We start from the raw sequence: 13755 nt of genomic DNA, 5'->3' as shown, positions 1-13755 counted from the left end.
TTGAGTCAGGCAGGAGAACCCTGGTTATGCATGGCTCCTCCGTTACTCCTCTGCCTCTGTGTAACAGCTGAAAACAGGGGCAGATGTCTCTGGGAGAAATACATAACGTTGTAGATGAGTAAAAACTGAATTATATGGCTGCTTATCACCTCAGAGTTCCGTGTACCATCATAGACAACTCGCCTCAGAGTTCTAAGTACCATCATAGACAACTTGAGCTCGCTGTCATAGCCTATTTAATGTCAAGTAGAAAACCCTAGGTGAAAAACATTCCTGTAATTCACTGTTACCCATCTATATTTCTATATGATGTACATTTTGCATTGGTGGTGGCACACAAAATGTAGTACCTGGGACAAGATAGAACCTATTGACATCTTGAATCAATTGCTCCACCAACAGGCTTTATTCCCACCTCAGTAGGGTGCACCTCACTAGCACATCCTGGACACATTTTTCGGGCAAATGTACATACTGATGCTCACACTGTCGGTCACAGCCAGAGATAAATCTTACACATAGTTGAAAAAGCTATCTATATTCCAAAATACTTTTATTTGATGTTTTTGCTTCAAAAATTGATCCCGGCATTTAACTCTGAAAAATAATAACTACATGAAAAGAATAAAAATAAAAAGGGGCAAATTCACAAGAAAGTGACGCATCTGTAGAGATGCGTCACTTTCCATGCGCCACCATACAAAACCCTTGCGTCAGAAATTCTGTCGCATCTGTTGATGAAAAAATCCGCATTGCTGTAGAAGTGTTGCAAGCACAACGCAACTCCAGCAATGCGTGTTGCTGCCTATTCCCAATACACTGCGTCACTCCTTACTCCTTCTTCAAGCAGACATAAGGTTTGGACGCAGTGGCATCCTAAATGTGATGCAGTGCAATCTTGTAGATTTTATTGCATCACTTTTACGAGGCTATCCTGCAGGGGACGCCTACCCTGCATACATTATACCTGACGCAGGTATAATGTCACACAGGGCTTTACAACGTGACGCATGCTCCTAGATGCGTCACGTTGTAAATTGGCCACAACTTTGATGCCGCCGCTGCGTCACAAATGTGACACAACAATGGCGCAAAAGTGACGCAAGGGGCTTGTAAATCTGCCCCCAAGTATTTAATCAACCACCTAAGTGTAGCAGCATAAGGGTGTGCAAAATGTTCTGAGCAGCAAGCCACAGGTCTATAACTGCTGGTGTCACAGATCACTTAGTAACAATAACATGTGCTTTCTGGATTTACTTTTTTTAAAGTCCCATGCTATTCATTTTGCTATTTACATCCTACCTAAAGTTGAACATCAGACTTCATATTATTCTTTAATGTTACTCAGTTTGCTGTTGTGTGTCCTCAATGTCTTTATCAACAATTTTTCAACAGCTTTCTACATTGATTTTATAAAACAACAAAATAGAACTTGAACAGTTACAATGAAATTTGAAACTTGGTATCCTTATATCTAGGGACACACTAACTATAATTATTATTACTATGTGTTACTTTTTGACTTTTTGAAAAACTTCTTCCACTGAGAATCTATGATAATAGTCATACTGAGGGAGCCACAAAATAAAAGTCGACCCCTCTCAAAGATTGCAGCTGAATAAGGCTTTAGCTAATGGACTGAACTTTCTCTTCAGATCTCTAAGTAGCATTTTGGAAATAATTCTGAAGACTGCAATCCGTTAAAAACTATAATTATGAATATTAATCATTGTCACAGAACTGTATTATTTAATAAACACTACGTTGTTTTAATTGGAGGGTTTGAAAGCTACATATACAAATTAACAGATAACCTTTGCCTGATACACAGCACTATCAGAAGAATTCAGAATTCAAACTGGTTGTTTATCAAGTGAAACAGTCATCTTATGTCAATGGATTCATTAAGGAACAAGGCAGAGAGGTAATTGTGTGATAAAGAAAGAAGTGGTAAAAAGACTTAGGGGTGGATTTAGAGTTTAGTGTTTGTGTTACTCAGTCACAAATGTGATGGATATCCCGTCCACCATACTACAAGTGCATTAAACTTTATGGCAAGTGGCATAGCAAGGTCAGGTGGTACCCGGTGCGGAAAATTTCCTGTCACCCCCCCCCCCACATTAACATTTTTAAAATAAGGAACAAAAAGATAGTAACACATATTTTTGCCATTTTGTCACCCCCCCTCCCTCCTTCAGTGCCATTTTGTCACCCACCTCAGTGATGACACACGGTGCGGCATGCACCCCTTTTCCTACGCCACTGTCAATGGCACTTGTAATACGTGAACGGGATATCTAGATCAGGCCCGGAGTCCCATACCTGGAAACACACATCATCTAATGGAAGAGATTTCTAATGTCATTTGAAACTACTTTGCAGGACCTTTGAAATAACTCAATCATAACCACCAATATTAAACATATTTATCTGTGTTTTAAAATTAAATTAACATTCTCATCACCTTGCTGTATGCTAAGCATTAACATTGGTCCTTTCTCTTTTGCTTCAACTAGACATCCAGAACCGCACGTTCTGATGAAGATAAAGACAGCGGATGGGATGCTTGGGGCACCTGGAGTGACTGCTCGCGAACATGTGGAGGTGGAGCTTCCTATTCTCTGCGGAGATGTTTAAACGGAAGGTCAGAAAGCTACAAATAGTTCTTTCTTGTCTCTTTATGCTTTACAGGATGTGTCAGAATATGAGGTTTCATAAACCATGAGTTAAAGAGGCCATCGGGTGAATGATGTCACAATAGATCTTAAACCCTAAGCTGACCTCATGAAACAAAGAACATTCTGGAATGCCTATTATTGGTGATTGTTAGCAGTGTAGTAAAGGGTTAATAGAATTGTGTTTTTTCCTTTAAGCTGGGTGACTCTTTTCCTTTTCATTCATTGACACGGTTTACAAACTGCTGGGAATAAACCAGTCTAACTTCTTTCATAGACTGTTATATAGCGTGTCATCCATATATGGTTATGCTGCTGATTTAGGCAAATGTTTTCCCATATGAGATAAATTATAGGCCGCTACTACTATAAAGTATACCACGCAATTAAAGGCCCACTCCTGCGTTAAAGGCATGAGCTGAAGAGGAGGAACTTAAACAAGGGAGCTTGACTTTAATGGCCGGCATAGCCCTGCTACGAAGGGCTATAAGGCTATTCGAACATTCTGCCACTAGAGGGCAGAATGTTCTAACAAATAAAACAAAGGCTTCACGAAGCGCGAGGGATTTAAATCCCCTCGATCTCGTAGAGGTCTTTGTAAAACATTGGAATGTTACTCTGCGGGCCTGTACCGGCCCGTAGAAGCAGGGAGTGCGCCATTGTCTTCAATAGAGCTCCCAACATTCCAATGTTCTAATAGATGGTAACTGGGAAATATTCCATCTCGAATTGCAAGTTACACCCGCATACTTCCAATGACAGAAAAGGAAAATACTTTTTTTTAATTTTAGCTCCTTTATTTCCCGGTTTTTTTTCAATCAGCCTGTTTTTCTGTGTCAGACTGGCCGCCTACCCTATTGGCCTGCCTTTTTATACACCTCTGTCTCCTCTGGGGAACATAAATAGCTGCCACAGTGTGGCTGCATTGCTGGCATGCTAAAGGCACGCTTGTTGATGCTCATCCATACCTTGATCATGCTCAGCACCCAGAATCCTGGTATTTTGCTTCAGAGGCAAGAGTAAGCTACTCAGCTCCCACTTCGTGTAACCTTAAATATCTCCCTTGTGCTCTAAGTCCTCCACTTCACAGTGGAAGCTGTTTCCCGCTGCTGCTATTGCCAAGTCACCTGCAACTCCCTCTCCTATATGCAGCCACCCTGAACTAATAATCTTCGTACCAAAGTGTTTCCACTAATCTTGCTGAGCTTTTCTCTACTTCCATCCCAGTGGTTTATTTGAGAAAAAATAGGTGCTGGGGCTCTCGTCAGGAGGCAGTATGCACCAGCCCATTGCTGCTATTAGCACCACCCTTGACAGAACCAACTACTAACCACGAAACCCTACAAGTGGGTAGAGGATGTAGCATAATGGTCAGAGCTGCTGACTTTGGAGCTGGGGAACCAGGTTTGAGTCTCGGCAAAGGCCCAGCATTCTGTGATTCTGGGCAAATCACTCAATCTCCCCACTTCTACCAAAAATGAATGTGTCCTTAATTGGTGCTCATAAAAAGCACTCCAATACCATTGGGTCGAGTTCCCACTATAAGCCCCTGTGTTGATAAATAAATGTCAGTGCAGAGCACCAGAAACCACAGACTCAAATTAAGCACTGCACCATCCACCTTAACAAGCACCCCCACCACCAGAACCAGACTTAATTGGCCCCATATTAACACCCATTCTCTGGCCATAAATGCTCTAGAAATGTGGAACCTCATCGGCACTCAAGTCCTTGACATCCTTTTTCTGACAGAAAATTGGCTTCACCTCTCTTCTGCCCTCTGTATAGTTACTGCCATCCTTCCAAGTTACAACTTTCTCAAGCAGGATAGAACACACAAACCTGGTTGTGGAATTGCCCTCATTAATCGCTCTTCTTTCAACTACACCACACTTTCTTCAAATGCTAACAACTGAATATCTTATATTCAAACTCATTCAACCTATTAAATGTGCCTTTGATGAATTTTAATCTACTATCCTCCGGCTTCAGGAAAAACTTCAGAACTAACCTCATGGTGAGTAGCTCTCTATTTGTACTATCCTTCTGATAAAGCATGGGCTCACCTGCTCAACATATTCACCTGGGTCAATATATCTATATATTAAACAGGTAAACCTACACACTCTATTCAATTGGGGTTTTTTACCATTTGGATTTTTATACCATTTATCTTACCAATCCAAGTCACCGATACCTAAAGTCCTAAGGATCAAGGGAGTTAGAGAGAAATAGATAGCAACAATAACATTTAATATTTTATAAATAACCACAAACTCGGGAAAAGTTTTAAATCTTTATCTAAGTAAATCCTTGAAAAATGTATAAACATGAAAACTCAAATTAATTTCTTATTATGTTTCAGACTAATGCAGATTTAAAACAAACATTTGCAATAATTTGGAGAGAAATTGTCATTAATCATTTGAACAGATGGTGGGTAAGAGAAAAAGGAAAACAGTACAAGGACAAACCCACACTTAATAGTTACCTATTTCGGTGTGATGACCATCCTGGTCATAGGCTGAGTCAAAGAAATAGAATCCCAAAGTACAGGTTCCCGCAGAAAAGAACAGGTGCAAGCCAGAATCAGAACCAGGACAGGATACGGACCAATTTGGATCAGGACAGGATCACCACAGGTTAAGACTTGCACCGGAGTTAAAGTTCAAAACGCCAGCGTTAAAAACCCTCTCTGCAGGTAGCAGTCAAACCCCGATTGGGTCATCGATCTCCTTCCCAATAACCCCGATTGGATTATTGAATCTTCTGACAGAGTGCTCCGCCAGCAACTCTGCTCTCGATCACCCATTGAGTGCTTTGGGTCAGTGACAGGTCAGCTATTCGGACAAGTCGGACAATCTAGCTAGCTAAGTCTACCCTAGTTATACTATTTTTCAGGTCAGTGTACCACCCCCAAATGTTGTAAATGTGTAAATCCCACAATTTTATTGGACAAAAACAAGGAGTAATTTTCTAGAGGCAACTTGTCAATCATGTATTCATGACATCCCCTCCCATAACTTTATCAACTCATGTTCTTTTTATTCCTCCTGGTAATGAAATGTATCAAATGTTTTATGTTAATAAACAGTTTTATCAATTCAGCTTCCTCTGTCAAGGCAAGAAGCTCATTCTTCTCCGCCTTCCATGTCCGTCTTGCAGTGGCGTCACTAGGGTTGGTGTCACCCAGTGCGGTGACTCATGGTGTCACCCCCTCACGACTAGGGAGAGATGATGAGGGGCACTGTTGGAGGGTAGTGGTGAGAGAATCTGCGAAGGAAGTCCGTCATTGGGGGCACCAAAAAAGATTGTGGCACCATCAGCACTAAAGCTGGCCCTGGAATCACCTTAACCCTTTCTGATCTGGAGGAGTGATTGTGACCTTAATAGGAGGGGAATGCTGGCACTTCGACATCGCCCATTACAAGGCCTACACCTGTCTCACTCTTAGAGCCTGGGATAGAGGGGAAATCCCAGCACTCCCTGAGCATCTATGACTGGTTCCACAGAGTCTTTGTCTGACAATGCGTCAGGTGTTACTTCATGTGGTCACTTTGAATCCCAGCTAGGCAGTGCTTGCACTATCTTGGCTGTAAAGTGCCTGCACTTCTGAAGACATCTTCTGCATCAATCATCCGGGTTTGGGTACTTGACACGTGTAGATCGTCCCTTTAGATGAGCTCGGGATAGTGAGGAATACTCTGCGAGCCCCCTGGCAGCGGAGCTGTGAACTCTATGTTCTCATATATCATGAGGCGTGACACCTTGAAACCCAGTCACACTAATATTATATACATGTATATTCTGGTCTGCAAGAAAAAAAAACAAGCCCCTGTAAACAAACTTTTTTTTTCTCCATGGGTGCAAATCTATTTTTACTGTTGAGGCACGCCTCGTGCTCACCACAGCGACTTGGGAAGATGTTCCTTTCACTTTACAACCGTGAACGTGGATTTACTTAAACCCCTAACAGGCGTAAATACCTATAATTTTCCTAGTCCCGAAGAGGATCAGAAAATGTTTGTGAATACCCACATTTAGGGATTCTCTGTGTGAGTAAATAAATACAGCTGTACCTGCAGGCCCAATCTTCCTGAGTTGTATAAGTGGCTTTCCGCTCTGGAATGGCGTATTCGTATAAATGCTTTGTAAATTCGGCCCGGTGTGTTTCCATCCTTGACACACAACTCCTGTCCTAGATTTCCAATACTATGACTCCTATGGAAATGTAACGTCGGAGTAACGCGCGTGCTTTAAATGGGAGGTGCTGTCCGGTACGCAGTGCTCCTTATTTGAAAGAGCACCTGCACTTCTCAGCACTGCTGCAATACATGGAATGGGAGAGTGCCGGCACTTTCTGAACAGCAAACAGGTACTCTGAACAGTCTAAAGCGTCATGCTGCACTACAATGATTTTTATGGTTGTTTCATCCGTTGTTTCTGAGTGCACTTTTCTTAACACGCATCCTCGCATTTATGACCCTTAGGAGCGTTTGGTGGGTGGCTGCGTTTCTGTGAGTGGTCTCTATTCTCTAAAGAGGCTTGTTTCATTTAAACCTTCATGGTTGTTCTGTCCATAGCTGCCAAGGTTTCAGATTGCTATGTGTGACATTTTCAAAGTATGAGTGTAATTATGAGTGACTTTTCTTCAACGATAAGTGACACTTTCATTTGATCAAAATCAAGCAATGAATACTACGGAAACTTATAAATAACAGAAATTACACCCATTTGAGCAACAAGAAACTCTAAGAAGAACTTGAAACTGGAGCAAAGTGCCAGAAATGGAAGGGCACTTAGGTGTGAGTGTGGGAGGTGCTCTGCTTCCAAGTGCCTGGCATCACACTTCCCTCGACGACCTACAGCCCTCCGTGGGTTCTGGGGAACTCTGTCCGCCCTATCATGACTCTCTATAACTGCCATGTTTTCAGTTTGATTGTGTGGTATTTCCATGATTTCAGATTACTTGGGAGTGACATTCTACGGCCAAAGCATTGACACTTTGAGTGACCATTATATACTGTGCGCATAGTTAAAGTGCTTTCTCAGTCGCAGAAGCAGGGGATGTCATAGCATTATAAATAGAGAAGTCACTATGCCCTGCTGGCTGCTGCGCCAAGCAGGATTAAATTATTTTTCTCTCCTTAAAAACAGGCAGGCATTTGCAGGAAGACTGAATTAACCAGTTGAGGTTTCACAATGTAAGAGTGTATTTGTGACTGATTACTTGAACTTGCATTCATCTTTCAATTATGGTGCGTGCTTTAGATGTGTAAAGGTGAAACACTAACAAAAATACATACAGAATAATGTATTTTAACCACGCCTATGGACCACGCACTGACACTGCCCCCATTGCTGCTTGACTCACCTGTGCAATACCAGAAATTACTGACAGGGAAGGCTGAGTCAGTAGATAATCACGTTCTGCAGTGCACCGAGAGGAATAGTGTGTGTGCAGCCCTTGAGTGTCATGCTACACTGCAGGCTGTTTTCTAGCGTTGCTACAAGGCCCCAGTGAACTCACGGTAACTGCAGTGGCCGGTGCGCGCTTGAGATGATTTGCCGGCTGAACAGGCAGACTGGCCCCAAGTCAGTGTGCCGCCACTCACAAGGGATGTACAGTAACATAGCCCACACGTGACTGGAGGCAGGAGGGCAGATGAGGCCTAAGCCTAACCGACCGAGTCCCTGTCCTCCACACACGGGGATGGTGGTGCTGGGGGCTGTTAGGGCGGGCTGTGGCTACAGGACTGGCGGAAGGCAATTAGCGAGCCCACTACTGGCTGCAATTATGTGCGTGCAGACATTTGAAAAATTGCGGCCGCCGCCTGCATGCGAGCTCTGCCATAATTATAAATAATGTTGCCATAACTGTACCTGAAACACTGCAACTTCACAAGAAGGCCGGTGGGGTCTGGTCTATCGCTTCGGGATCACACAATGTGCGGCAGTCTATTTTGCGAGCGCGAGCTGCCATACCCATTGCATAACTTAGTGCAGTCCATAGAGAGAGACAGTTAGGCGCCCGCACGCGCCGCAGGAGTCAGGAGCCGGACAGTAGTTCCAAAGTAAACTCCCCGCCTTCCGCAGGCGCAGCAGGACGTGACGTCAACCGGCAGCGCCAGGTATGGCTTTATGTCATTGGGGCTCCCCTGCCTGTGATGTTAGTAGCCTTTGCGCACTACCGTGCGAGAGCGGAGAGACAAGCAGGGACATCATTTTCATACTTTTGAGCTGCCTAGCAGCTTTCTGTCATCTCACCACGAGGTGCACTTTCCCCCATACGCGTCTTCGTGTAAATGCCCAGCATGAGTTCACATGTGCACATATGTGGTGTAATATTGCAGAGTCTCACGGTGTCACCCCTTGAGGATGGTGTCACCCGGTGCGGTCCGCACCCCCCGCACCCCCCTAGTGACGCCACTGCCGTCTTGGCTTGAGTTCAAGGCTACAGCTTCAGTGGCTTCAGGACATTTGTCGCACAGTCGCAGTTTCTCCAAAGATGGAGTTCAGCAAAGCGTTTAGGCTCATTCAGTTTATCATGTAAAAAGATCTTAACAGGGATAAAAGAGACATACATTTATTTGGCTAGAACACATCCCTTTGGTTCAATGCAAGGTGGCCCACATATCTTGGACCAGCTTTTCTGCCGATACAATTCACCAAGAATCTGTGCATCATCCTGGAGAGCCAGTTTATAATGGCTGACCAAGTGACAATGGTGTTGGCCTGCTTCCTGACCATTTTTAAGATGCTCAGAAAAATATTCAAAAGGGCTACCTCTATTCAATTGTTAAGTTGTTGACTACAGCTAACATGGACACTCTTGGGAGTTTCAAAGTATGTTAACTCCACAAGAAAAAAACAGACATATTTTGGCTTTACCACTTGTTGCTTTCCTGTATTAATTGTACTCATTACGGGCCAGATGTATTTACTGGTGGGGGGGGGGGGCTGTTTCCCTGACAGGATGATAGAGTAAATTACTCCATCGCCCTGGTAGAGATGCTGCCAGCCTGATTTAGCAATTACTGCCAAGCAGGCAATCATTTCTAAAGCATTGCCAGCTAACAACGCCATGGCAGCTCCTGTCATAGCGTTTTTGCAGTTTGGTGAAGAGCTCCGTCAACATGATGAAGCGTTGCACCTAACTGTTTTCTTTTGAAAATAAAAAAGATAATGCCCCACTCACAATAGGAGTTTCCTCCTATGGGGAGGGAGCATTTTTTTTACTGCCCTTTACCACCAGGGTATGCCTCCTGATGCTAGATAGTAAAAAAATTAATATATATATATCTGCTCATCTTAATTGGATTTGATGAACATATAGCCAATTCTCTGGCCGTCTTTACTCTGTCTGGCTATCAGACAAGTTTGCCAATGGCAGTGATGGAGTAGTAATTGCCATAGCCAAACCGGCAGTTTACCTGCCTTCCAATCGGGTGGACCACATGGGCGGGAAGCAGACTCCGGGAACTTGCAATGGAGTTCCCTCTCCTCCAACATCAAAGCAGGGCCTATGTAGTTGCTAGATATCATTTTGATCCCGTAAGCTGATCTTGCTATTGCATTTCCTCACATCTGCTACCCACTGACTAAATTTCCTCTTAGACAATACAACCAGAAGATAGACAACTTGGGCCAACTGCTAAGGCACAACATATAAGAAACATGCATAACCTCCGTGAATATTAATAGCCTCTATAATTTTCTTAAAAGTAGGAAAACAGTTTCTCTGCAACAGGTACACTACTCAAAATAGGTCACTGGTTTCATGCAGCTGCCCCTATTAGGAATGATGCTGGCTTGATAGTGAAATGATCCCCTGTATCCTGGAGGGCATAGAAAGAGGTAGGCATTGTGACAAAAGAACAACTCATTGAACATGATACATTGAAGACATTTCACTTTTTAGATTCAGAATTTATGTTAGCACCACAACAATGGAGATATAGCCACTAAACGCATTGTGTCTGCAGCGGATTAAGCAAAGAGTCGCTTAACATAATGTCATCCCCCATAAAAGTTTACATGGAAAGATTAGGGCCAGTAAAGTTATAATTTCAGGACTGTACGGACAGTTCATAGATGAGATACACTGAATGTCATTGCGGGCAACCTTAAGGACATAGTGGCAAAATTGGCTACCAGACAAATGTCTTCCCTGAAAGACTAGTCTAATTTGCTGCATTCACATGACAGACATTTATAGTAATCCACACTAAATGTTTTTAAAGTGCTCCAAAATTGGTATTGGAATCTACATTGTTTATATAAGACCCGTTCAAAGCGTTCTCTATATCCTCTGGCAGAGCAGACTTAGTCAATATACCATCATGAGAGAGCCCAGTTGCCTGTAACCCACGTAACCAATTGAGCATTACATGAGTAAGGTGTGTATTAGACAACGATCACTCCTATGAGACTCACTGGAGTATTTGTAATTAGTAGTCTTCAAGCCTCTTTTCCCCATGAAACGATACTCTAAATGAATTCATACTAGGAATATACTTTAATGACTTTATTCAATTCAACAACTCATCCTAGTGCACACAATATGTATAATGGTTATTATAAAAATAAACAAGATAGTGGTAATACTAGATAATAAAAAAGTAGAATATATTGCAGCATAATAACAGTAAATCAGAATATCTCAGCATCTGTTTTCCAATCCCTCCTTTTCTCTCTCTACCTTAGCCATTCTTAGAAGCAAAAGTAGCCTATGCAAGTTTAATAGATGGCATTTCTCTCACCCTCATACTTTAATGGAATTACAGAGGTATTGTTTGTAAGGAGACTGTTGTTGTTTCTATCTCTGCTCTCAGTTGCTGTGGGGTCTCCAAGCAGGACAATAAGTAGGATGAGCCTTCCTTTGAAATAAAGGTGTTTCTATCTTTCGACTCATCATTCCTCTGCTTGCGGTCCCATAGAAGCCAAGATTTCTCTACCCCCAGTAACTTTTAATGAAGCGTATGTACTCTACTTTTGTTCCTGTCAAACCTTGCTTACTGTTTAGAAAAAAAGAGTAGAAAATCAAATGATTAAATTTTACCAAAACAGACATTGAACAATATATTTGAGCAAGCTGAATTATCACACTCCAATGGAACAATCATTAAGCTATACGACATATGTGTATTTATATTCAAGTGGACATAAATGTCAACAAAAGAATATATGTAGTGCACTGTGTATTTATTTATTTATGTTGGAGTTTTATATAGCGCTAGCCAGACCCGGAGGTATCGGAGCGCTTTACAACATTTGTCAATAACAGTCTAGTATACAAAGAGTGTCCGAGAAAACACAGTGATTCCAAGGTGGTTCATAAATCAGGATAAGTCCAGTAGCATTCAATGCAGAGTTGTAAAGTTTGTGGTAAAAGTAGGGGGGATTACTGTGCAGAACAGGAGGAAGGTGTTGTAAGGAGTGATGTTTTCGTAGTCACTGGGTCCTCCGTCTTGAGGCAGAATATTCATGTAGGTCCGTTGTCACTTTGTGAGGTCTCGATTGAGGAAGAACGCTTTGAACTGGCTATTGAATGTTTTGAAGGAGGGGTTAGTCCTGATATGTATAGGGATGGCATTCCAAATTCTGGGTGCATTTCCGGAGAAGGACCTAGATAAGGTCTTTTGTTTGCAGGTTTTTGGGGGATGAGTAGCAGAGAGTTGGTGCTTCTGAGGTTTCTTGTCTGTCCCGCTTTTTTGAGTTTGGCAGCTAGATAGGTGGTTTGCCAGTGTGCATAGCTTTGTTTGTGAGACAAACAGTTCTGAAGTTGGCCCACATTTCTATTTGGAGCCACTTAAGCTCTTTTAGAGCGGGGAGATGTGTTCGTATTTCTTTACTCCCATCACCATTCTGGCTGCTGCATTTAGAGTTGTTCTGAGAGGAGCAAGGTGTAGTTTAACCGTGCCTGTGAGGGTGGCAATCCCATAGTCTAATCTGGATAGAATGAAGGATTGCGTGACTTGTTTAAGGTCAGTTGGTGGGATGAAGAGCTTGATTTTGTTCAGTAGTTTTTAAGTTGGAGAAGGCACATCTTGCGGTGTTCTTGATGTGTTTGATCATATCCAGGTTGGGGTCTAGAGTGATCCCCAATGACTTCACTGAGTCTGCAGGGATGAGGATACAGTCAAGAGCATCAATAGACTTTATCCATTCCGTGATTTGGGGGGTCTGTTCTTTGTTGGCTATGAGGAGGATTTCCATTTTGTCTTGGTTTAGTTTCAGATGATTTAGGGACAGCCACTTTTGAACTTCTATTAGGGTGTTGTTTAGTCTTTGCATTTCTGCTATGGTGGAGGTTTCTAGGTAGATCTGGGTGTCATCGGCATAGAGGTGGAAGGGAATATTGACTTTTTTGAGGATGATGGTGAGTGGCTCCATGTAAATGTTGAACAGTGCGGGTGAAAGAACTGAGCCTAGGGGAACACCTCTGATTATAGGGTGTAGGTCGAACGTGAAGTTTCCGATTTTTATTCTTTGGGAGCGGTTTTGCAAGATGGAGGTGAACCATTGTGAGACCACCCCTTTTGCTCCTACCCTTTCTTGGAGAACGTTTATGAGTAGTTTGTGGTCGACCGTTTCGAAGGCCGCCGAAAAGTCAAGGAGTATGAGTAGACAGCAGCGGTCCTCGTCCAGTGATTTGTGCACGTCATCTATGACATTTAAGATGGCAGTCTCTGTGCTGCATCCTTTTCTGAAGCCTGATTGGTGAGGGTCGAGGAGGTTGTTGTTGTCCATGTGGTGGGTGAGTTGACGGAGAACACATTTTTCTAGTAATTTTGCTAGGAAAGGAAGATTGGAGTACTTAACATGGAAATTATGTGAATAATATATCACGTTTATTTTTTGTCGATATAAGCAACATGACTGACTGATTAACTAAATATGTGATGGGATTGCCCCACCACCAAATCATATTGTAGTAATATTTGGGACACACTCTGTGGAAGATATATTTAATAAACTATTGAATAGACTAATCATATTCCATGATATGCCGGATAATATAGTGCCTTTTAACCATATGGGTCAATGGTTGCCATTACTAAAATCTGTATTTTGGGGC

At 42.6% G+C, this 13755-nt stretch overlaps 1 protein-coding gene across 1 annotated transcript in view; it reads left to right on the top strand.

Moving 5' to 3' along the window:
- Positions 1-13755, top strand: part of ADAMTSL3 (ADAMTS like 3) — a 2358716-nt gene that overhangs the window by 1056214 nt on the left and 1288747 nt on the right. The window contains exon 4 of the mRNA XM_086958228.1: positions 2517-2644. Within this exon, the coding sequence (XP_086814354.1) occupies positions 2517-2644 (128 nt within the window). The remainder of the gene's footprint in view (positions 1-2516; positions 2645-13755) is intronic.

Source organism: Lissotriton vulgaris, chromosome 2_1, assembly GCF_964263255.1.
Source record: "Lissotriton vulgaris chromosome 2_1, aLisVul1.2, whole genome shotgun sequence".
Classification (NCBI taxonomy): Eukaryota; Metazoa; Chordata; class Amphibia; order Caudata; family Salamandridae; genus Lissotriton; species Lissotriton vulgaris.
The sequence above is the reverse complement of the archived record's forward strand: the minus strand, read 5'-3'. Positions and strand labels throughout refer to the sequence as shown.